This window comes from Hyalella azteca, unplaced genomic scaffold, assembly GCF_000764305.2.
Source record: "Hyalella azteca isolate HAZT.00-mixed unplaced genomic scaffold, Hazt_2.0.2 contig11229, whole genome shotgun sequence".
NCBI classification, from domain to species: domain Eukaryota; kingdom Metazoa; phylum Arthropoda; class Malacostraca; order Amphipoda; family Hyalellidae; genus Hyalella; species Hyalella azteca.
The window spans coordinates 56,753-83,036 of record NW_025941232.1 but is presented as its reverse complement, the minus strand read 5'-3'; the positions used below and the strand labels follow the sequence as shown (position 1 = coordinate 83,036).

At 39.7% G+C, this 26,284-nt stretch overlaps 3 protein-coding genes across 4 annotated transcripts; all 3 read right to left on the bottom strand.

Moving 5' to 3' along the window:
- Positions 1-62: 62 nt before the first annotated feature.
- On the bottom strand, positions 63-9,206 carry LOC108666214 (probable peptidyl-tRNA hydrolase 2). The gene is made up of 7 exons (XM_018153043.2): positions 8,916-9,206; positions 8,015-8,313; positions 6,818-6,914; positions 5,873-5,997; positions 4,498-4,589; positions 2,811-2,925; positions 63-233 (listed from the first exon to the last, which is right to left on the bottom strand). The coding sequence occupies exons 1-7, from the start codon at positions 9,091-9,093 to the stop codon at positions 147-149; spliced, it is 993 nt and encodes a 330-aa protein (XP_018008532.1). The 5' UTR covers positions 9,094-9,206; the 3' UTR covers positions 63-146.
- Positions 9,207-9,973: 767 nt separating this feature from the next.
- LOC108666209 lies at positions 9,974-14,621 on the bottom strand. The gene is made up of 6 exons (XM_018153037.2): positions 14,068-14,621; positions 13,201-13,263; positions 12,803-12,866; positions 11,959-12,232; positions 11,497-11,671; positions 9,974-11,295 (listed from the first exon to the last, which is right to left on the bottom strand). The coding sequence occupies exons 1-6, from the start codon at positions 14,255-14,257 to the stop codon at positions 10,973-10,975; spliced, it is 1,089 nt and encodes a 362-aa protein (XP_018008526.1). The 5' UTR covers positions 14,258-14,621; the 3' UTR covers positions 9,974-10,972.
- A 7,215-nt stretch (positions 14,622-21,836) lies between these two features.
- LOC108666219 (xyloside xylosyltransferase 1) lies at positions 21,837-26,248 on the bottom strand. 2 transcript variants are annotated; one of them, XM_018153056.2, is made up of 4 exons: positions 25,739-26,248; positions 24,556-24,744; positions 23,369-23,600; positions 21,837-22,756 (listed from the first exon to the last, which is right to left on the bottom strand). In XM_018153056.2, exons 1-4 carry the CDS (start codon positions 26,156-26,158, stop codon positions 22,482-22,484), a joined length of 1,116 nt encoding a protein of 371 aa, XP_018008545.2. In that variant the 5' UTR covers positions 26,159-26,248; the 3' UTR covers positions 21,837-22,481. The 2 variants fall into 2 exon arrangements, with proteins under 2 accessions (XP_018008545.2, XP_047738701.1); XM_047882745.1 differs by lacking the exon at positions 25,739-26,248 and having other exon boundaries at positions 23,369-23,547; positions 24,556-24,589.
- Between the last annotated feature and the right edge of the window lie 36 nt (positions 26,249-26,284).

Sequence of the window (26,284 nt, the reverse complement as noted above, 5' to 3'; positions counted from 1 at the left end):
ATTTAAGATCAGGCTGGTGCCTACTTATACATCAACAAGGTTTAGATCACAACAAGTTTCTCTCCATTTTTCTTATCCTGTACGGTACAAATGAAGATTTTAAATTTGATTCAAACCTACAACTGCAACGGCTCTTCATGTACTCGTCACAAGAGCTTGAGGCCGCCTGTGATCTCGTCCACTGCCGCACACGAACCAAAGATGCCGAGCACCGTTACGGAGCCCTCCGCAATCTGAAACATAAATAAAGGATTAGGAAAATAATATTTTATTGCGCTGAAAGATGTTGAATCCATAAGTGAATAACCGGTTTAATGAATTATTTTAGAGGCAGCAAACCTTAAGGCGAAATTTAGGAAGGATTGCAAGCACGCGATAGCGGCGAGGTATTTAAAGAATGGTTCTGTAGATGACACAGACGTTCTTTTATTGGTTTTGTAAGCGGCAGTTGTGTCCTCTTAAATGATTAATGTTTATGTAGCTGGCATTGATTGCCTCTAAAGGAGCCAAAGTTGTACCAGCCATGGCTTTTAAAATGCGCTAGATTCCTGCGCCTTTCATGTCAGTGACGGCGACTTGGAAGAAAAAGGGAGTATCAATTGTGACTCCGTTGATATTACTAATTTAGTCAGTTGGGAGGAAACCGTTGTAGACCAAGGCGAAGTGTGCGTTCTTGATTGCTGGGAGAAATATATTGCCCTGGGGTCACGGCTGACCTCTTGGTGGCGGACTTGTTACGGACGATCGAAGAAGTTTCCGGTCATGTTTCGTAACATCGAGGCGCCATTAAGTGACGAATAAATTGATGTTTTCAGCATAGTTAGCTACTCCGTAGCCTGGGCTGTGTGGCGGAGATGTATTGACTGACGATGTCTGGAAAGATAACAGAGCTGTGGGGAGCTCCTTCCAGTGTGGTACGGAATTTGAGGCGGAGCACGGTCCGAATGTGAGGAACTCCCGTAAGTCCACGTGGTCCGGAATATGAGGAACTTCCAGGAATACGGTACTGAATTGAGATCAAGAACTGAGGTAGAGACCGGACGCCAGACTGCCTCTGAGACGGCAGCTTAACAAGCACACCAAATTGTGATGAAGGCCAGAAACCGCAATGATGGAGATGGGAAGAGAGCGTGGTCGATTCTGTCGAACGTTGATGTAGATCATAAGAGAAGCAAATTGATATTAAAATGGACATTTTGAAAGCATGTTACGAGAAATAGGTGGCGAGGAAGGATGTTCTGCAAGAGGGAAGCATATGCTGCTTCAGGACCTTAACGGCAACACAAATGAGCGATGAGGCGAAAGGTGACATGGCCCCTTAATGTTCCGGCGTTGAGGATGAGAATAATAATAAAAGTTTTCCGTATGGCCAGGCCAAGGCTCTAGAAAAGATATATTGAAAACATGGTTGGAGAAGAACTGATTGGATTGGAGCAGGAAAATTTTTGCCCAGATATCGTTTGAGTCTTCGAAGTTGGGAACGGTGTGTGCGTCGGTCGCACGTGGCAGCCGACGCACAGTCTACCTGATAGTCTACTTCGTTTATTTCTACGGGGCCAAATTTAATAATAACCAAATTTGTGCGCAAAATTCATAAGTACAAATTGGGTTATGCGTAATTCTGTTTCCACTTTCAGTGGCAACAAATTTTATGACTTTGACACGGCAGAATATTTATTCTTTCCCTTCAAGCCGCGTATCATTTCGTGCAACTTCTCTGACATGAATTGAAGGGAAAAGTTGAAGTTCATTATTAAAGTTAATAAGTTGAAGTTTCTCAGAAGACATATATTCAAAATGCAATCAGAAAGGGAAGTTATATGGACGAGTTTAATGGAAGTTCAATTCGTTCGATGGTTCAGCAAGGGCGAGATATTCTCAGAACGCGCCTTCAGTCAGAGCATACCGCCTCTTGAAGCATGGCAACTATCAAAAAATGGCGCCCTTCAAAACATGGCACCCTCCAAAACATGGCGTCCTTCAAAACATGTCTCCTCTCTCTGATTTGTTGCGAGTCTGCCTTCATTAATCCATGTAGTCCTTGTATCTGAATAACTGAATGTTATTGCTAACAGATGAAGAGCAGGAGCGATGCAACTTGAAGAGATTGCATTAAGCTCTCAGTGACAGACGTCTCGGGCGGCCCGGGTGCCTCAAAGTTGCGCTTCAAAAACATCTGCAAGATGGACATGAAATGGAGCTTCATTGGCCCCATCTTGATGATAGTAAGCCAAGCAGACGAGCGACCAGCCTACAGGCTGATTGCCAGGCAGAGCGCGTCCGTCGTACGTGGAGGCTCAGCGCTGCGAATACGCAGCCCTCAAAGAGGTCCAGGCAGAAGCAGCTGCCTACACCTGCGCCGGTTGAGTCAGGGACTGCTATTTTGGAGTCGGCAAGTGTAGCTGTGCTATACTTGCCTGTGTTTTAAAGTATAAAATCTATTGCTGTAAATCACCCAAATCTTCCAAATTGGAAGACCAAATACAGGTCTTTTTGGTGTTCTAGGGCCTCGAAGGTCAATCAAAAGACCTGTGCAAGACCTCGAAGATTAATCAAAAGACCTGTGCAAGACCTCGAAGGTTAATCTGGACCTCGGTTAATCTGGTCCTTTTTTTGTACAGGACCTCGAAGGTTAATCTCGAGTAGTTAGAGCCTTCATTGATGCAATTAAGGAATGTTTCGAGCAACAGAATAATTCCCAAAAGGTTTTGATTTCACTTCTATGATTAAGTTTTTCAACGCAATAAGTAGGTGGTCAAAATTATATTTTCAAAGTTCTTACGCAGTTTCATTGCAATGTTAATTGTTACCTGCGTGAGTCCAGCGTCAGCGACCAGGTAGGTTGGTAGTCGTGCGGCCTCTGCCTTCTTTTTCAGGAGGCGCAGCTGGCTGCTGTCACTTCCCCTCAGTACAACCATCTTCTCGCTGCCAGCAAATAATTGAGTTCAATTATTGAAATCGATGAAAAAAAACTAAATCTAGGCCGACTAACTGCAGGCAGGTACATAAATATTTGTGGATAGTTTGCTAGAAGCGCGAACTGGTTTTGAATCCAATGATTAATACAAGATTTGAAAAATGAAAGTTACGAGTATTGCGGTCAGATAGCATCGCAACATCAGTTACAGATACCGGGACCAAGCCGACATCTGTTTTTTTTATAGCTTAGACCACGCCTCTCATTTTCATTTATCGTCAGGAAATATGAAAATGAAGATAAACTAACAATTCAATGATGATAAACAGAGCTTCGGGCTCAGCGATCCTAAACAACGAGCAGGAGGCTTTTTGCCCCTATATGTGCTCCGTTCAATAAATTATAAACATATGGTAAATAACCATTAAGAAAAGGCTAGCCATACCTGGCGTATCGACCAGGACATGTGGATAATTGTTGGAGTGGTTGTGCATACGTTTCAATAACTCGATTAGATTAAGAATAAAACAATTGAAAATAATATATTGCCCTGAAAAAAAATCGAATGAATATTCGATTTTTGGGTCATGAACTGTGACGATCCGACATTGATTGACTTAGAACAAAGTGGGCTGTTACTGAAATAGTCATTAGTTTACAAGGCTTTAAATTTCACAAGACAAAACCAACTCTTACTCATGTACACCAGCACACACTAACGTTCGTAATGTGAATACTAAATTATAGATGAAGCTTGGAGGCCAAGCACAATATGAAGAGTTGTTGTGCCTTGCATTATTTTCTGATGATATCAAATCGAAATAAAATATTGACAATTTTTAAAAATGCAATGGGTTGTTGCGCCTATAAGTACACATGTTCGACTCATTCTCTAGAAGCCAGGTTTCGAACAAGCACAAGCTTCGCACGTCGTGTTGGAGTCAACTTACATTTTTCGCGCAAGCTTCTTCCTGTTTGGTCATCAGTTTCAATCTGCCAGCCTCATTTGGTCGGCGTGCGTTTCACCAACAAAACCAAGCTACCCTAACTTTATTGAAGTTTAGCTCATCTTACTCACCCCACTCCACAACACTCACCCCACTCTACACCACTCACCCCACTCTACACCACTCACCCCACTCCACACCACTCACCCCACTCCACACCACTCACCCCACTCCACACCACTCACCCCACTCCACACCACTCACCCCACTCCACACCACACCACTAACCCCACTCCACAACACTAACCCCACTCCACACCACTCACCCCACTCCACACCACACCACTAACCCCACTCCACAACACTAACCCCACTCCACAACACTCACCCCACTCCACACCACTCACCCCACTCCACACCACTAACCCCACTCCACAACACTCACCCCACTCCACACCACTCACCCCACTCCACACCACTCACCCCACTCCACACCACTCACCCCACTCCACACNGCAGCAGAGGGTAATGGATGCCGCAGCAGAGGGTAATAGCTGTCTCTTATACACATCTAGATGTGTATAAGAGACAGCCACTCCACCACTCACCCCACTCCACCACTCCCCCACTCACCCCGTCATCTCCCACTTGGTGAGGTCGGACGCTCGTGTGCGGGGCGCCGCCCTCTGCAGCGCGCGGTGCAGCCCCAGCACCGCGTGGCCCACCTGCGCCAGGTACCGACTTATTTCAGTGATTTTATTAATTTTCAGCATTAAGTCAAGATTAATTACTTAATGTACATGAAAATTCTGATTTTTACAACTGAAAATTAGTAATTAATTGAAGTAAGATAAATTTATATTGACATTTGCATTAACTAATTATTTTCAATTAGCATTAGTAAGGCTTTAAAAGTCGCTCGAAATCGAAAAAAATAGTAATTTTTCATCCATTAGTAATTTTTCGATTTAGAGCGACTTTTTAAGCCTTACTAATACTAATTGACAATAATTAGTTATTGTAAATGCCAATATAAATTTCCTTAATGTATATGGAAATTCCGTTTTTTACTTCAATTTGTCACTGTGAAGCTTACAGGAAATTTTGATACTTCGTAAATGGAAATTTAAATTTTTAAGCTCATTTGTCACTATAAAGCTTGCAGGAAACAAAAGCTTTCAAATATGAAGTTGCAGGTGCAGTAGCAGGTGCATGCTACGTTGCAGGTGCAGTAGCAGGTGCATGCTACGTTGCAGGTGCAGTAGCAGGTGCATGCTACGTTGCAGGAAGTGTTATTTTATTCTCATTGACAGAATATTAAGGCATTGCAAGGTGTGGAAAAGGATCGGAGCAAAAATTGAAATTTGAATTTCAAATTGGTATGTTACAAGCCACACAATTTTTTTTCATATTTCTAAACAATAGTCAAATGTACGTTCTTGGTTCTATGTTTAAAGTTGGTTTTGATTGGATCTTTATTTAATTATGGCAAGTTGGTTCTATATTTAAAGTTGGTTTTGATTGGATCTTTCTTTAATTATGGCAAGTTAATTGTATTTTTATTAACGGTATTCAGGACAACGAGATAATATATAGAATAGAAGTGTCGGCGTTGAAGAAATAGGCCCATGGCCTGTTGCCGATTCTTGAACTTTTCGTGACTTGATTCACAAGGGATCCGGCCTTTGGAACCCGATCTTTCTATAGCTGACGATTGATTGAGATAGCTGCTGGACTTATTGCCTGGTCCGTAAGGTGCTAGGTATTTTAAGACTGAATTTCAATCTCGGGTGGTATCGATCTCGTGCTACTTAGGGTCACACGCTAAGTTCTACATAACATAACATAACGATGTCGGCGCTGAAGAGTAGGCCTGATGTGGCCTGTCGCCGATTCTTGTACTTTTCGTGCCTTGTTCACAGAAGATCTAAAATAGTGTCATTTGACCGTTCTGCATAAAACTGACATGAATAGAATATTGCATGAATATTATTCGCTGTACAAATACCTGAGCAGCCATCTTGCCAGGCTTCATCCGAAGCGACGTGTCGACGACGAGCGCCATCTTGTGGCTGAACACGTCGCGGTCATCTTCATCATCCACGTCCTCCCAGTCCTGGCCGTCCTCGTCCACTGTGGATGTGAAAGGATGTAAGGACCATGCAAGGTAACTTACACTGAGATGTAATTAAGTGCAATTACGTATTCTGAACAGAGCGCGGTGGAAAACAATCGTTTAGCTGTCAATGGCGTCATCTATTGAAAGATCGGAAAGAAATCTTGTCTCTTTTCACCGACCCCAAAAATCTTTCCATCTCATGGTTAAAATATATAAGGTTGACCCGCGATGATTTGCGTCTTTCAGTTCAGCTTTCTTGTTACGTCACTGAGATCAAGAAACGTTAACAATCCCATCAATCACACGACGGATTGGCTGACTGGTTTGATCGCATTTCGGTGATTGGTTAATGCCCGTGACGTCACTGAGATCAGTGACGTCACAGGCGAACAACGAACTACATGCGCGAAAATGAGCTTCTCATGGGTCAACCTTATAATAGTTCAACAATGTTTCCATCTTATCTATGCCTTAGCCTGACAGACTTTTACTTCATTGTCAATCCAAACTCAATTCGTTGATCAAAACTGCATGGATCAAGGAGCCGCTGACCAATTATATAGATTATTTCAACAATATTCTAGAATCGGATACCTTTTACCATAATCATTTAAACGAGGGCACAGTATACAAACTGGTATCACAGACCTACAAAATAACTTTTAGTACATAGTAAGGCTGACCAATCCTTAAGAAAAACAGTGACACATAAATATAAAGCTAGTGGCAAAACTGAATACACTATTTTTACACTATATTAACACGGCAGGGATCATTTTAGACCGCGACGCGATGTTAAGATCTTGACCGCGATGGTAAGACGGTACTACTGACGCGGCAGGAGGCTGAGGGCGTCGGCCTCCTCGGCGCTGAGCTGCGCCAGCCACGTGAACGCCGCCTCCACGCTACCGTTGCCGGAGTACACCAGCGCCTGCAGGGGGGGAGGGAGGGAAGGATCAGGAGGTTAGAGGATCAGGGGCCATACTTTCAAAACTGGCTAAGTGAACGTAAGTATTTACGACCTATTTTTGTTCTTTGATTGATGGATTTTGCTCGATAGGCCGTCAATGATTGGCTGTTGCTGATGAATTTACGATCTCTTAACTTATTTGGAAGTATAGGCCCAGGGAGTGGTAGGATCGTTGAAGGAAACCTAGTAGCTAATGAAACCCACATATATTCCGCAATGAGGCATCCAGCACAGCCAGCCACATCCACCGATATAACGGATTTAATTACAGACCGATAACGCTTACAACACAATTAGAATATAATGCCACATGACGACACTTTCCTAAGTTGAGTGAATTATTGAGAAGCTCATGAACAATATGACACAGATTGTCTCGAAATATGTGAGCAAATAAAAAGAAAAAAAGCTTCATACATTGAGCCCTCATATTGCCCCAAATAAATGTTTAAAGTAGATTAATTACAATTTATTTAATTTGCATAGAGAGCACAGCCGTGGGTAACAAAATTGACTCGTAAACAGGCCCTGGGCCCAACGCTAACCATCAGCATGCAATATCTACACATAGCCTCAGATCAATGAGCTGTGTCGCTTTGTGTCAAAAGCCGTGAAGATGCCCGGCTGCGTTACGCTCGGGAAGGTATATGAATCGCACTGTGGACTTGGGCTATGCTGACCTCTAGCTATCCACCCATTTGCATATATTATAGTGATATTAATTGATCTACATTGCGGAGATACATTGCATGCATGTCACGATTTTCAGCTCCACTGCGATATTGATTTTTTTACAATTTATCAGATAATACTGCAGTGTATGTCACAAGTCAGCCCTATATATAGTCAGTCACTCGGAGAGCTCGTATATATAAGTCTTATATAATAAGTTGTGAACCAGGGGCCATACTTTCAAAACTCGCTAAGTGAACATAAGTACTTACGCTCTATTTTCTTGTCTATGATTGGTGGATTTTGCTCGGTAGGCCGTCAATGATTGGCTGATGAACTTACGATCTCCTAACTTATTTTGAAAGTATAGGCGCAGCAACACAACTCACGCGGATGGCCAGCGTAGCAGGCACCCCCATCTCCAGCAGCTGGGCTAACAGGCCAGCGTCAGCGCCATGTGTGTTGGTGGGTTGCTTTGGTGATCCAACCGAGGCATTTATTGTAGCTCCTGATGAACTTTCAATATTTGACGCTTCCGAGGATCCGACTTCTTCTGAAGTTGCGGCGTCGGATGAAGCACAAAGTAAATCGTTTGATGTCGTCCCATCTTTAGGACGGGGAGAACTGGCTGCTGTGGCAGTAGCTTTTTCCTCTGATGGAGATGGTTCAGTTTCAGAGCTGCCGACTCCTGCAACAGACAATGACATTAGTCGATGAAAAACTTCTAAACAACCATGAAAAAAATGGATGAAAATTAATTCATCGATGAGAATGAAATGAACCATGAAAGTTCACTGCAGCCTATTACACATAAATCTTTACTTCATTTACTTAAAAAATGTTTTGACCTTTATCTTTCATCATTAGTAACGGAGAACTGTTCAACATCTTCCGCATACAACGGAAGATGATAAGCCCGATAATATAAAAGCTAATACAGCGATATTATAATATAGTGGTCAAACCTTGGCTTATGTCAAGCCAATCGCATATTCATGCAGATATATAATTGCTAGCAAGGTCTCAAACCCGCGACTCGCTGCTTAAATCTTGGTGATCTCAACCAATCAGCCACTCTCATATGAGACTGCACCCTTTTTAACGAGAGACGATATTTGTCAAAGACAGTAAGTAATATTTTATTTCATTTGCTGGCAACTGCTGCCACGTCCAGCAGGACGAGTTACCTGCCACAGCGTTGCTGGCAGCCGCTGCTGCCACGTCCAGCAGGACGAGTTACCTGCCACAGCGTTGCTGGCAGCTGTTGCCACGTCCAGCAGGACGAGTTACCTGCCACAGCGTTGCGGTCAGCCGCCGCTGCCACGTCCACAGCTGCAGCGTCGCCGTCAGCATCAAGGCGCCCCCCGGCCGCGTGGTCGCCACTAGCGGCGCTCGCGTCGTCGGTGTCCAGGGCAGATCTCTCGTTGACAGGCTCCATCAGGCGGTCAGCGCCACTTGAGTCTTGCATTGTAATGTTTATAAGCTAAGCAATAATATTATGAAGACTACTACGAAGTCATAGAATTACTATAGTATTCTTAATGATAAAGAGATCTGCCAAAGAAATGATCCATCGTGATTAGCACAGATAAATGCTTGAGCAACGATAATGAATTAACTTAAAAAAAACTTATGATATATGCTACATTGATAGATGAAACTCGATGCTTCGTTTTATTAAAGACCATTTAAAATTCATACTAGTAGGTATATCGGCTAGCTAGCTTGTCAGCTATGTAACCATCTAGCTCACGGAGCGATAATACTATAATATCACCAACTTAGGGAGGAAGTTTTCAGCTCAGAAATTATTCGTAGCAGCACTGGAGCAGGCTGGACTAGCTCGTTGGAGCTGTCGTTCAAGGAGGAGCGGTTGCGTCGCTCAAATAAATTAAATAAAAATTTAAAAAATGGGACAAACGGAGAGCAGAGCAAAAAAAAAAAAACGGAGAGCAAAAATGGGACAAACGGACAAGCAAATTTCACACTATGAACCAAGTCAGATATCAAGTGTTCAACAGAGGGCAACGGATTAAAATGCTCCGACAAATATGATACTTTGTACGACATCCGACGAGCAAACCAAGATAAAATTGACAGCAAAAAATGAACATAGCAGAGGCGAAGCATGAGAAAGCAGTACGCAGCTGGAGAGCTGGTTTGGGGCCGGTATGTCCCCTTTGAAGTGTTCCCAGAGGTCAGGTCAAATTTGCTGCCACAGTCCGGCTTTGCAGGATCAATTTTGCTCTGACGCTGCTTCTTTACCGCCGCCACAGAACAAGCATTACGATAAGACTGGCTGTAATGTCTTCTTTATGCTCAAAATTTCCAGGATAACTAAATGAAAATTCCGTGCTGTTAACATTTATTCAAAAACGGTTCTCGGACATTTACACGAGGGTCGAGAAGTAGAGATTAAAGGGTTACAAGAGTTACATGATAGTGAACAAGAAATAATGTACAAGAGGTAATGGGTACCGCAACAGAGGGTAATGAATACGCATGAGAGGGTAATTGATAGGCAGCAGAGGGTAATGGATGCCGCAGCAGAGGGTAATGGATACGCAGCAGAGGGTAATGGATACTGCAGCAGAGGGTAATGGATGTCGCAGCAGAGGGTAATGGATGTCGCAGCAGAGGGTAATGGATGTCGCAGCAGAGGGTAATGGATACTGCAGCAGAGGGTAATGGATGTCGCAGCAGAGGGTAATGGATGTCGCAGCAGAGGGTAATGGATGTCGCAGCAGAGGGTAATGGATGCCGCAGCAGAGGGTAATGGATGCCGCGTGGGTGCGTGGCAGCTTGTCATATTAAAAATAAAAAGCATCAAAAAACGCAAGTTCAGTCTCCTTTCACACTATATCGATAAAAAATCGACAAGGTAAAGTAAAATAATAATAGAAAATTACGTGGCGGTTGCCAAAACACAAGTGGGAGAATGGCATGAATGGCCTGCAAGAGCTCACAAACATAACAATGCTACGAGATCACTTTCCTCCAAGGCCCGATATTCACCGAGCAGGAACAACCGAGCTATACTCGTTAAAACTCGGTACAGTTCAAGTCTACGCAGTTCAACTCGGTACAGTTCAAGTCTACGCAGTTCAACTCGGTACAGTTCAAGTCTACGCAGTTCAACTCGGTACAGTTCAAGTCTACACAGTTCAACTCGGTACAGTTCAAGTCAACGCAGTTCAACTCGGTACAGTACAAGTCTACACAGTTCAACTCGGTACAGTTGAACTGCTCTAAGAAAAAAACAGTTGAACAACTGTAAGAAAAAATAACTTTTCCTGTCACATAACAGCACTAGACAATACTATCAACAGAAACATGTGCGCATTTCTTCAATTTTGCAAGTTATCCGAGTATATTTCACCGCACTCGAGCAAGCCGTAACTAGACACTACGTAGCTGCCGTCCTGCTGTTCATGGTAAGGCCCCTGCGACGTCACGGCGGACCAGCTTTGGTCCTGACATGAAGCCTGCGTGCTGGCAAGACCATCCAGCCCTGCGGTGACTCCAGCTTCTTGCCGCTGCAATTCCTCAACTTTTTTCTTGCGAATTCCTCGGTAGTTCTCCCAGTCGCCGACATTTTTTAAAACTCCTTTCAGGATCCGGTCTACTTCTTGACGCGGGGCTCCCGCGAAGGCAGTGCATTCAATTGCGCCTGCCCGACATTGATGATAAGCAGTTACAAGAAAATTATGGTCAAAGAAGAGCTTAAAGATCGCTAAAATCACTGGTGCAAAAATACTAATTCTCAAATCTTGAAAATTATTAAAATCCTAATAGAGATAAAAAATATACAAAACAGGAAATTTGATAACGATAACTCTTGACAGATTTTTCCACTCGACACTTAACGTACCCAGAAGTACTTGGTAGACTGAGTGCCCCTTGAGGCTAGTTTTAGTTCTCATTCGCTTGCCATCCAAGCCGGTGAAGGAGAAAGTGACGGCGAGCGCCCGCGTCATCAGGCGCTTGAGCATCGCCCGCAGCGTCGCTTTCAGGGTAGACGCTTCATATCTTCGCAGCGTCTCGATCTTTGTTAAATAAATACCTTTATTATTGTTATTATTATTACAATTTTAAAGAGAGCACGCATATACGTGCATTTAATAGAATCCCTACAGTTACGCGAGCGTAGATATAATTATCTTGACAGTTATGGCATCTTTGTGAGAAGATGCGCGAAAAGATATCAACTGATACATAAATTAAGTTAAAACATAAGCAGACTTAAGAGTAGAATAAGCGTTTAGCACTTATATACGTGCATATACACTGACAATTGCCCAAAATAAAATTAACACAACAATTCAGTACTCACTATGCCCTCATTAGACAGCAGATCAGCCAGTTCTTGGAGTGTAGACGCAGGTTCTGTTGGAATCTCAACAAAGTCTTGTGCTGGCTGCTTCTTCTTCATTTGCTGAACCTTTTCATGGAGCTCCCTGAGCAACGTGTTGTTCTCCAGGCCCACAGCTAACGTTTTCTTTATCTGTCTCCCAAGGGCTGCTTGTTCTTTTTCGATGGATGATAATAGCTTCTCGACTGCGGTTCTATCAGCTGTCGCCGGGCCGTCGTAAGGTTCTTCTGCATCCCTGGAATATAATACAAAAGTATCACTCATGACGCGTGCTGGACATACATTTCTTCATAGCTTAGCGACAGTAAATCATGAAATGAATTCAGAGAATTTATAAGAACACTTAGGTAAATTGATTATAAGTCAACTTTACCCTGCCCCTGCCCGAGCGCCACCGAGCTTGTTTTATTTAGCCACAAATTCTCATCTCACCCACTGCATGAAATATTTCGTTGCCCTCAGAATTCTATTATATTTTGTCCCAATAACAAATTTCTATCCATCTGGTTTGTTATTTTTATTTGACTAGGGCGGACTAACAAATAAGTCCAGTTGACGGTAATTAACCATCGCCATGACAATGACGTTCTAAATATCTCAACAATACATATACGCTACTCGGGAGATTATCAACCAGGGCCTATACTTTCAAAAAAAGTTAAGAGATCGTAAGTTCATCAGCCAATCATTGACGGCCTTTCAAGCCAAATCCACCAATTATAGACAAGAAAATAGAGCGTAAGTACTTACGTTAACTTAGCGAATTTTGAAAGTATGGTCCCTGAGAATTAAATGGAATACTCACAATAAGGAACTGAACTCAGCGGGAGTGTGGAATGCGAGTGGATCCCTGGCAGAGGTGGAAATTCCTGTGGGTGAAATTGCTGCATCATTGAAGCGCAGCAACACAAAGCTTCTCACACAAGAGGGAGGTATTTATCCAGGTTCGTTTTAAAAGTTTTTCCGAATGAAATCACGCAGAAATTTTTGACACGGAACATAATTTGAAAACCCTAAAGTATAACTTACTAATACACAAACAAATAATAATGAAACGAATCAAATTGTCTGGTAGCAATTATACGCACTAATAAATTTTCGCTTTCACGCAACTTAGACATATATTATACAAGGTTTCATAATACAGCTACAACAGAACACCAGCTACCAAAAGCATATCAGGGTTGTACACAAATGACGTACCAAGTTCACGCGCGCGAGGGCTGCGGTGTGAGGACACAGGAGGCGACGGACTGCTGTTGAGACCTTTAGAAGAACAAATAACACATGCTTAATTAATAGGTGTTAATTAATATGTCGTGCCTAAACACATGCTTAATTAATAGGTGTTAATTAATAAGTCGTGCCTAAACACATGCTTAATTAATAGGTGTTAATTAATATGTCGTGCCTAAACACATGCTTAATTAATAGGTGTTATAAGTTGTGCCTAGCAGTTTGATTTATACAGCAGACTTACTCTGAAATGAGTTGACGATTCCATTGTGCGTAATCCTAGGTTTTCCAACTTTAGAAAAATGTTTTGGTGCCTAAACGATAGAAGAAAGGTGAAAATGAGGGCTTAAAATCGTGGAGAGTTCAAGAATGATTCGGCACTATTGTATTCAAATTAGAATACCATATAGAATATTGTGTGCAGGTTTCCACATGAAATTTCAACGCTCGTTAGGGAATATTATGGTCACAGTTGCTAGCATCTTTGAGATTAGAGAAGAACTTTCGCTGGTATTGCACTCATCGGCAACAGGACACTCGCTAGCAACTAGATTCGAGGCAGCCAATTAAAGAAAATGTTTACAGATTCAAATTATTATCATACGAATTAAAATATATACACAAATATAGTAGGAGATATAGATAAAATTTTTAAATTCAAATTCCATAGAAAAATAGACTTGATTCGAAATAGCGTACGTATAGCAGCATAATATTTCAACTCTCTACAACTCATGCGATTTGCAATCTTTAGATCACATGCATGCTTCAAACGGTCTATGGAAATAAATAATTGATCACATTACAAGGAATACGCAGGGTTACAATACTTACAATCACTTGAGACATGCTCGAGATACAAGGTAGTGTTATCAGTTGAACTATCGTCACTATCAATATCGAGGGCAGGATGGGCGGCGTGCTGATCTTCTTCATCATTTCTGTCTAGGAACGCCTGCACTCGCCGCTGTTTCTGTCTCCTTGACAGAGTGTGGTAGGACTTCAACTCACGCTTCTTCCCCATTGCGACTGATTAACTGACAACTTCTATTAACTTTGACTGATTAACTTTAACAACTTCTATTATTATCAGAAAGGTTTCTATACTTGTACTTTTTTGTACAGCCTATCCTATGCAAGCGAGAAACATTCCTAAGACGAGAATTTTATCCAAAACATGCGTTGAAAAATTTTTACGTCAAAATTGAATCGTTTCAAGATATTCTCTCTTGACCAAAACACACCCCCTCTGCTAACGATCTTTCAATGTTCTAACATCTAATTACATTAATCTACCGAAAAGTTACATGATGATCGAGGCTATCCGTTGTTTTTCGTTTTACTTCCTGAAAAACTGCTAAACGCTTTTCCTTTGTGTTCGGATTCTGAAAAACAGGAGTGAATCACAGACGACCAGTGGGCGTATTGGATAAAATCATTGCTAAAATCCTCAAGTACATCATTAGTAAATCTAAAAATAGGCAATTTTGAGATAAATCCTGAAATCATCAGCACAATGCTTCAGACACCTCACATAGTTGATCACAGGTTCGGCAACGGTCTTTACAAATAGATCATTGACTCGGCCGTTACAGGAGCGCAAGGTAAATCTCTATGCAAAATTTCTTGTAGCTACTCGATTACTTTGATTTGACCAAGAGCACCATTGCCAGGAGCGCCTAAGCTTTCCAATATTTTTTTCTGAGGATTTTTAATAATAATAATAGCAGTTTAAGCGTTTATTAGGTCGTAGGCCTGTCGCCGATTCTCAACATCACAGAGCATTCACAGCATTTTGCGGTCTTGAACTCGCAACTCACTGCTACAATTCTGCTATTCTTAACCGCCCGGCCTCCTCGCCGATTCTGACCAGAAACTGGCGCACAGAGCTGGGATCGAACCCGCGCCTCTCTAGTGCGTCAATCTTGGTACTCTGAACTGTAACCACTGGGCCACCCTGCCCACCACTGGGATGTGAACCCAAATTTCTTAGCTGCACTATCGGTAATCGGCCACATTTTCTTTTCGTCTCAACGAAAAAGTTGTACAAAAAACATCACGCGAAGCGACGTACTCCAGTGACAGAATTTTACACACTAACAATGATGATGTAAGTGTAACAAACAGATACATGGGCTAAAATTAACACGTTGACTCCAATTGCTTCATCTTGTACTATTATTTCATTTTTGCACTATTGTAAAACAGGGTTGCCAGACGGTCTTTTCTTCCGGAAAATTAGATTTAACAAAAGAAAATGAATTTTTACGCGACTCGGTATACACTTATACTAGTATATATTGAGTTATATAGGTCCTTTTTGGCCTGTTTTGTTCACGGACTTGGCCGTTTTCAGGCCATCTGGCAACCCGAAAATAAATATTTCTCCACTACGACCTGGATAAATAAATTTCGTGCTACGCATATGTACCACTTCGGAGTCAACGTGTTAAGCTCCACTCTCCTTTCCTGCCGCTACCCAATTCCAGTAGCTACAACACCCTCGTACGCAGTCTACCAACGCACTGTCAAACTGTAACAATATAATCAGCGGAATCGTCCGTAAAATTAAACTAACTTTGAAAATTTGAAGAGAATTTTGTAAGATCTCCAGACAAGGCAATAACTGGTATTTAACCCTCTACCGCCGTATGTTACTCTCCTGGAACATGTCTTGTAATTTAAATTATACGTAAGATATTGACTGCAGAAACTTGAGGACGGTTGTCCGCTACAGAGAACATCTTCTACATAGAACAATTTCTAGTCGGTGACAACAGTTTATTTCTTCCGTTACCTTATTGTTTACTTGTCCTTACTTCATAACTATACTGTTCATAACAGAATATATACACCATGTATTAATTTAGCTGTGTGCCTCATGTTCGTTATGAGTGCCATGTATATACGGTATATTGTCCCCTTATAGGGACGAATATGTTATACATGACATGTTTTATATTTTTTAATGATGTGCAATGAAATTTGACAAATGGTATAGTTATGGTGCCATGGCATCGCAAATGACACGAAAACAATGAAATAAAAATTATTTCTTCATGACTTTGTATTTCAGGCGGGAGAAGGTTAATTGCTTTCAAAGACCATTTTTAGCGCATTTTCTCATTTATAGAAAAAATACACTATTGTGCTCGTCATGTCCTTCCGCCCGTCTGTCTGTCCGTCCGTCCGTCCGTGACTTCACGTTTTCGTCGACGAGAAAATGCGCTCTCTGTCACTCACTGCAATGTAAATAAAAAAAATATAACTGAGTTATATTTTTTCATTCAGTAACTGCTAATAGAAGATGTTCTAACGAACCGTTTTCTTGTTCATATAATCACAGTCTGATCATTATTGTACCTATCCTGATATTGAAATGAGAGTCAACATTCGTACATCTTAGGAAAAGCCACGATGTTACGTTATCTCACCAACTCTTCAAACTGACGTCCACAAATGAGGTTTTTCGCTAGTTACTTGACGATTGATTACATAAATATCGGGTGAAATACCGAATATCTTGTACGTAGTTATGAAGAATAATTGAAATTCTCAGTTAACATTTACGCCTAACACACCAGAAGTCAAAACAACCTTACCTCTTACCACAGCAAACCGCATCTCATCCCCTCTTGTCATCCGATGAATATCGGACGTTAGACCTCAATACGGTCTAAGTTAGACCGTATATACATGATCTAACTTGCAGTCAGCTTCGTCTCGGGTCGGAACAAACTGGTGTCTGCTGTCAGCTGTAAATTAGTAGCAGCTCACTATGTCTGCTAACATGTTCTGACTAAAACTTGCCGCGCTGCCGCGAGTTGCTCTGGGACCATACTTTCAAAACTCGTTAAGTGAACGTAAAAACTTGCGCTCTATTTTCTTGTCTATGATTGCTGGATTAGGCTTGAAAGGGCGTCAATGATTGGCTGATGAACTTACGATCTCTTAACTTTTATGAAAGTATAGGCCCTGAACTTTTACTGGGAAGATGCGCGCCATAAGAAGCTACGCGCCCTAGCTTAGTGCAGCTTAGATTGGCCTAACATATTTTGCTGGGATGACGAAATCCTTATGTAGAATGTACAGAAAACAATGCAGATAAAACGTCTTCCTGCATAGTCTTTTTGTTCACAATTACTTCAATGTGAAATGCTCTCTTTACTAAATAAGATGGAAATCGAGATCACTCAAGGCTGTATCGCAAGAATTACACTGCAATGGAAGCATGGTCTATAATATCATGCTAAGTCCCAGCTCGTTAACACATAACCTCAAGGCAGATAAAACGCACAGATAACGAGTAATTTGCATCACACGCTCGCGTCTAGGATACGTCTATTTCCGCAGGTAAGAAAACATTTCACCGCAAAAAAAAACATAAACGCATCGATACACACTAACAATTAACAACATCACAAAATCGAGTCAGCACGTCTCCGTATGCGCTGATAAAATAAAGTGTGTCTCGTAAATAATTAAAAACATTTGCAGCAAGCAGAGAGCGACAATATGTTTAGAAGCTTCTAATGAAAAGAAATGCGAAACAGCGAGTAAATAACCCAGCATTTTGAGAAGATACTTCAACAGAGGAAATACGAGTACATTCCGCAGTATATGAAGGTTAGCGTAGCAGAACAAAGCAAAAAATATCAAAACAACGAGACCAATCCTGAATAAAAATTACAAAAATTAGAAATTGTTTCGAAGATACTGCTTGCTTTAAAATCATCATATTCATACGACGAATCTAGAACCGATGATAAAATGGCATAACACTAAAATATCGGTTTGGAATTAAATAAAATAAAAACCAGTATGAGAAAGCAATTTTGTGAATTCCCCTGGCGATCTGTACGCGCCGTTGATAAAACTGATAGATACAGGGACTGGGGCCGAGGGGTTCGTCCATCTCCCCTGCAATAGTTGCCACTATTATTATTAATAGTTGCCACTATTATTATTAATAGTTGCCACTATTATTATTAATAGTTGCCACTATTGCCCCTGCGGTTCTTGTGAGGACTTCCATCATATTATAGAAAGCCTGTATACGTCAACTCGAATAAAAGTTAAAGCGCGGCCTTACGAAATTTGGTTTTAGTTTCTGTAAAGTAGAACCTGCCACACGCTACACCACATGACATTTTTACATCACTTCTCTTTAACTTCACTTCTTGTTATTTGTTTGTCTGCTTATAATCGATATTTAATCGATATTCAACACATCTTATAATTCATATGTAACACACTTCTACCTGTCCAATCGATCTGAGATTTTGCACACTTGCGTCAATTCGGAAACAATGCTTGAATCAATTGACAGAACAAATAATTTAAAAAATTTAAAAGAAATTCTCTAAGATATTAAAAAAATTAAAAATAGTTTTTTTAATATTTAAAAATAAAATTAGAAATTCATTGTACATGTGTAACATCGGAGACATTGGTCTCTTTAGAAGTGTTGTCTTTAAAAATTAATTTTTAAACGCATATTATTGCACGTAAGGCTGTACATAATTGAGTCCCGCAAGTGCCCATGCAATGCTATGCTAACAAATGACTTAAACTCATCTTCCTTTGCCTGATACTTAGATTTTTGCCTTAACTTAGATTTCTGCATGGCGAACTGCACTGATAAATAATAGCTGTACATGGAGACGATTCTTCCCTATTTTAAAGCCGGTAAGATAGTCTACACAATGTAAATATGTAAAGGAGGCTTCAATGAAAGTTCTCAATAGAAAGTAAAAAAATTTCATAAATATATAAAAAGCAGGATACAAGGAAGAAATGAAGAGCATTTTCTCTAAGAGATACACAGTTTGGCTAGCAATAATCGAAATTCGGTGAATTGCTTTAGAGTTTAGTTGGAGCGTCTCAAAAAATGAAAAACTTCTTTCCGTCTGGCCGCCGTGAACAACAAGCCTGCTGTTCACACACTGCCGTGAACAACAAGCCTGCTGTTCACACACTGCCGTGAACAACAAGTCTGCTGTTCACACACTGCCGTGAACAACAAGTCGTGAACAACAAGCCTGCTGTTCACACACTGCCGTGAACAACAAGCCTGCTGTTCACACACTGCAGTGAACAACAAGCCTGCTGTTCACACACTGAACACACAAGATTACAGATCATACTCGGCCCGCCTGCCGGTCAATAGGCAACAACAAAAATTTAATTTAAAGGCTTAGAGTTGCATATTTCTCCAGTTGACGATGCATATTAATTTATTTTACTAAGATCAGCACACATAATAGAAGAAAGATGTTATCAGCTCAGAACGTTGAAACGAAGGCAAACGTCTTACGTTAAGAAAATCATTTATAATAAAGTAGGAAGCTTGACTTAAACAATTGACACAATGACTCTTAGTATAAATTCTGTTCTGAAATAGAAAATTGTTATTAGTTCGCTTCTCGTATCCGGGGAGATATCGTGAAGCCTTTGGCTCGGTAATACGCAACATCAGTTGTACTACGGGGGCACTTATATCACTAAGAGGACAATTTTATCACTAAGTGGACACTTATATCACTAAGTGTCTGCAACCTCGGTCTGAACTGAAAGCTAACTCGGCGGAATGAAAGACAGGCATAAAAATTAAAAGCCATCCCGAAGCATAAAAATTGAAGAATGATTGGAATTATTGAACAACAATCATTGGATTTAAAAAACATTAAACTAATATTGTCTCATATCAACGATCACTGCGGATGATAATAATTCAAAAGATAAAGTTATAAATAAAATCATAATTAAAAGTGATAAAATCATAAAATTATCAAAGATGCAAAAAGTTTGCAGTGAAAAACAGTGGTGCAGCAAAAACACCACGTGCAGGCAATGAGCAACATAAATCAACGATTGAACATAAACAAAAACTCCACATTACAAATGAACCAGGAATATTCATAATCAGAGCATCAGCCGGCAAGCACGACAAAAACACCGCACACACCGAGGAGAAATTTCCCTGTCAAATGACCGCGACACTGCACGGCATTAAATACACTGGAACAACTAATGAACTTATTACTTTGAATTAACTTATAATGAACTAATTACTTTAATGACCTAACACGAACGGCGACATCAGGTCATTCACACGAGTAAAAAAGGCGGTTAACCGGACACAACTTCATCCTCAGCTTTAGAGTAAATAAAAAACTTCCGTACATTCTCATTCCCCGACCCAAGCCCCAACACTTCTCAATTATACCAAAACCGACGTCATGTTTACTATGAGCCTTCCAGGATGCAAGACTCGAGCTCTTCTCAAGATCTTCGTAGCACAGACCTTGAATTTCACACCTAAAACTATAGCATTTTGCATACAGCGCAGCAAACTTCGTATGAAGCTCGTATCACTTGTGGCAATTAACATACTCATTTTATGGAGCACCTTTATTGCGGCGTGTTGAATGTTGATGGAAAATCAATAATTAAAACTTAAGCTTCAGCCGCCAGGCGCGTCTTATTTTACCAAGGTTCTAGTATATGCAATAACAAGAAGATAACCATAAACAATCTTCACCCATTACTACAGAACAACACTTGTACAGGAACAGGACAGGAATAGGGGCGAGTGCACCGCAAGGCGACATGAAGCTAACATAAGACATCTGATAACAAACATGACGTACGTTCTGAACATAAGATATAAGAACTAGACTTCATACATCATACAAAATACGTTCTAAATATATTTTAATATTTTTCCGCAGGAAATGATCCATTCTCGACACTCTGCCATATCAACTCTTGTTGTAGGTATATAATATGTGTGAGCTTACATTGAAATCATTACTGAGTTTTGCTGCATTCTTTCTTTTGCCATCCAATATGAAATTAACGTAATGATTGTAATCATGACTGGTGTTCCCCAATAATTAGGGTAGTAGAAACATCCCAGTTAGCGGAAACATGAACTTCTATTGTAAAGTAAGTAGAACAGATTTTGAGTTAAATATGATAAAAAAGTTGAATCTATACTTAAGACGTAAGAGACAAGTAACGAATTCACAACCAATATAAGTATACGCAAAGAGCTTCAAGTTATTAATAAGCGTAATATATCTTCATAGATCTTAGGCTCCAATTAAATTTTTCCCATAGTAAACCAAGAAGATTGTAGCAGACTAGCGGGCGGGCGTGACCGAGTACATTACGCTTAAGATTTCGTGAACTTGTGATGACTAACAGGGCCAGTAGCTAATTTGAAGACATGGAAATACTGCAACGCTTTTTTGTAGCTCTATACCATGTAGGGGAAACTTCATCCCGTTGCTGTTATCACTTTCAATCTCTGGGGTGCAATACACTAGAAGGTGTTCAAATATTGTTTAGCCAACAAAAATTATATTTAACTGGGCAGTTTTAAAGTATCCAACACGACTTTTTCAGAAGTCAAGCAGAGATTCTAACAAAATCAGGACTAAATTGCAATAAAAATTGATCGTGGACAAAATACTTTCGTCATTATCCTATTTTCAACAAAATGGCACGTTTTCACCAATGGAAGGAAGAATTAGATTCAGTCGTTCCAATACAGAAAACTTATTAATACAGGATATATTGCAAGGATTATACAACAGATGAAAACACCACATATTCATCAGGATATAATCTTTGATCGATCAGCAACCTCAATAGGACTTGAATGTGCAGTGTGGCTCACTGTTTACAACCGTCACACAACACACACAATGCTCAGGAAATTGTTGCGAGGTTTGTCGCGATGGATTCAAGAGGTAACTTGTAACTCAGTGCAGCTAGAGATGCTCAAGGGATTCCAACAAACCCAACTATCCCTCTATCTATACTCTACTATTAGAGGATAGTTTTGGAAATACTACCGGTATCTCTCTGCCACACACCAATATAGCTTAATACCATTCAAACTAGGATACAGCAGACTATCCCTCTCATAGCCACAAATATAGACTATCCCTCTCAAACTCACTGAAACGGCTATTAAAAAATTCACCAAATAAAAAACCACATCACTTTTCTCAACAGAAATTTTCTCCCTCACATCGAAAGAAATTCACAAGGTTTGTATTGCAGAAAAACCAGGTCAAAAGCAACAGGGTGAAAATAATTGAATGGAAGAGCAATATTACTGAGCCTGTGAGAGCAAGTGTGAAATATAGAAGATTTCAGCGAAAGTAAGACGGCTGATTATAGGACTTACAAAAAAAAAAATAAATTGGGTAGTAGTAACTCACTGCGGCACACAACTAATTCACCTTCACCTTAGAAGGCATGACACTGCCACAGTTTCCATGATAGACTTTAATACGTCCAGAACATGCAAAATACCTATCGAAGATGTGAGCATAGCCCTTGTCTCTCCACCACTGGCAGAGCTGCCTGTTCCATTGGCAGGGCAACGTGTAGAACAGCTCGGGGTGGTCGAAGGCTATTAATGTGTACAGATCCTGGTCGCCTAGATCTCCACGGAACTTGTAGTGGTCACTGCGGCCATACAGCACTGACCTCTCCAGATATGATTCTGCAACAAAATATACAAGTTTAAAAGCAGCACTGCAAGCCTTCAGTACAAGTTAAGTCTAATGTGGTCTTAGAAATGACCAAGCTTCTGTGTTTTACAAGAGTTAATAAAATTGAGATTATTTTTCACATAATACTGCAACTCATACCTAGCTGCAAAACATTCTACTGCAACAAACATACTGCTGTTGAAAACTCATCCTCTAGGGCATATATTTTACAAGCATGGGTTTCAACTGACATGTTGAATAATAATTTACAATCAAATATATTATTTTGAATATTATTTTAAACAACCTTTAGGGGAGTGCTAAAGTTATGATTAATCAAGAAAAAAAAGACAGAATTTCTAAAAGTTGAGCTGAGCAGCAGCAAGGCACAAGTTATTTGCTATATAGTGAATATATATTTATATTTATACATTTCTATTTACAATACTGTACAGTGAATTGAAAAAAGTCATATAATAAGCAAGTACTTATAATGAGTCATAAATACAAAAAAAAATAGGTGGTAAAATAAGCAAATAATTTATGTGGTAGATTAATTAGTATGTATTAATTGTCATGCATTATTTCAAGACATAAAAAAAGTATGCAATTCAGGTTCTCACTGATGACAGCGGACTGCTTAAGCCTTTCAATGTCAACAAGCATAATGCCGCTGTTGTAGCCAGGGAATCCTCCCTCAGAGCTGGCACTGCCCAGTCTAGTGTGTGGGTTGTCCTTCCTGTAGCGCTCCAGGGCGTGCAGGTATGCGGGTGACAACTCATGCGTCATGGCCATCACGTGGCTGCTCTCAAAGCGCGAGAAGTACGTCTCAAGTTCAGCAATGTCCGCCTCAAACTGCAGTAATCATATGATTCTCTCATTACTTATTATTGGACAAAGTGCAAGAAGTACGTCTCGAGTTCAGCAATGTCCGCCTCAAACTGCAGTAATCATATGATTCTCTCATTACTTATTATTGGACAAAGTGCAAGAAGTACGTCTCGAGTTCAGCAATGTCCGCCTCAAACTGCAGTAATCATATGATTCTCTCATTACTTATTATTGGACAAAGTGCGAGAAGTACGTCTCGAGTTCAGCAATGTCCGCCTCAAACTGCAGTAATCATACGATTCTCTGATTACTTATTGCTATGAGTGTCTCTAACAAATAGGGGTTAATTTCATACAAAAGTTTGAACACTTGAATGTAGTTATTTGACTTTGATCACAAGCTTGTGATACTATTTATGAGCCTATTATTCCAATCAAATTAGCTTTCATGGATACAGAATCTGATTTGTAGTAATTCTGAATCCTCAATTTATTTCAACAAGTCAGCACCTTCTGCCTCATATACAAAAACTTGTAGATAATTTATAAATAGTTATACAACTTTATTGATTTGTTGCTTTAAAAGTTAATCAGATTTGCCAAGAAGTTGAATTTTTGGAACACTCATTCACATTTTAAATTTTCAGAGAATTGCTAAGTGCAATCAAGCCATCTTATTAAATGAGGCAAGATTTTAAAAATTTACCTGATAGTAAACTCTCAATAGAATGTTAAATGTAAGGAATTATGCACAAATTTAATCAAAAAGAAGCTATTAATAACATTAATGATTACTCACAATGAGATACAGAGATCAAATACTACACCATTAAGGTCAACATATGAGCATTCATGCTAGTATCAAGTAAAATATTTAAAATATACCATATTATTTATTGTACCTACATCCTAGTAATTGCATTTAATGCTAGGCATTGATGCAACAAAGGTTTGTTATTCTTCTCAATATGTATACTCACTCTAACATCAATATCCATTAAGATGACTCTCTTCAGGCCTGGTAAAATGTCATAGAGAAATAAAGAGAAGAAGAAGAGAGGATCTCTGTAGTAGACTTGAGACCTGCTAGTGAAGAATTCCTGCAGAAGGCTAAGAGTTGATTCTTCAGCAGACAAAAGCCTCACTTTTTCCGTTGAAACAAATACCACCTGAGCAGACAATAAATTTCAACTCAAACTTCCATTATTATCAGCTAGCTTCATATAATAAACAATTTAACTTGCACAAACTTGATAACAAAAATAAACAAAAAATATCCATGGCAATGCTACGTATCCCATAAGTTTTAGTGAGCCCATAAGGGGTTTTTATATTCAGAGTTTATTTGTTTAAATAGAAATTTAAAATATTTGTATTTATTGAATAAAAATTTGCATATTCATTGTACATTTGCAAATAGAATGCATTGAATTGAAAAATTTTAAATCAAATATGGACAAATTTCTGGGGGTAGTAAAGTATGTAGCTGAAAAATTGAACAAAAGGTAAAACAATACTTAATACAAACAATGAATGGTTTAAAAACTAATTTGATTGTGTTAAACTATATTGTATAGTAGAAAAATTGTTTCTATTAAATTATTTTGTTGAATTAATTTAAACAACAAATGTTTAAAACCAATGAAGAACATAGCAGGGAAGACAAAAAACACTTGAAAGCATGTGCGTAGATCCAACACTGACAGAAATTTAAAGGCAAATTAGATGAATTATTAGCTAAATGATTTTTAAAAAATGTTGAGAAAAGGTAAAGGCCAAAAAATTTTTATATAGAAAGGACTTTTTGGTAGCGCAATGATATAAGAACATGGAATGTGCAGCATAAGTGGTTGAAATTTTCAACATTATTTTTATACAAATTAAATAAAAAATATCAAGGACATGTGATCATCTATTGTCAGAGATTTCTAAAACAAAACATTAATTGCTTGAATTGGCCTAATATAAGGTCAAAAGGGCTAATTTATTAATAATTTAAAAGCAAAGAAAGTAGCCAAAATTTTCCATTTCTATCTTTTTGAAATTGTAAATAGACAAGGCTGTCTGCTCATTGTTCATACATCATAATTTGTTTTCATTTGTCAATTTAGGTTTCAATATCTTCAATGTATATATTAGCTTTCAAATTAATTGACAACATACCTCAAATGACTTCTGATGCACCTTCACCAAGGCATCAATGATTCTTGAAGCAACTTTAAAGCTTTCTTCATCAGTAACAATGTGCAGGCGTACAGGTATAGACGAGTAGGCAAGAATTGAATCCATTGCCACATGCAGGTGATTTTGAAGTTTTTCTTTATCTTTCCCATGCCGAAATATGATGGCAAGATCAATAGGATTTCCATGTCGGTATTCAAGCAAAGAGGGCTTTCCAGATGAATCTTTGAAAATTTCAAGATGGTTGGAGGGCACAGAATTTAAATTTGTGTTTATAAACCCAAGTTTCCACAAGATAAAAATTGCGCACATTGAGAGGAATAGGGCAAATAAATATTTTTTTGATCTGATAAACAGAAATGCCATGTTTTGTGAAAATTCTGGAAAATCCGACAGGGTCATGAATTCATAAGAACAAGCTATTATGCATCTAGTGCTGATTTATTCAAGACTCCCAGAACCCATTTCATTTTATTGAAGGATGGACAATGATCAATTCTCCAAGAAGATAAAAAAATACCATTTCTG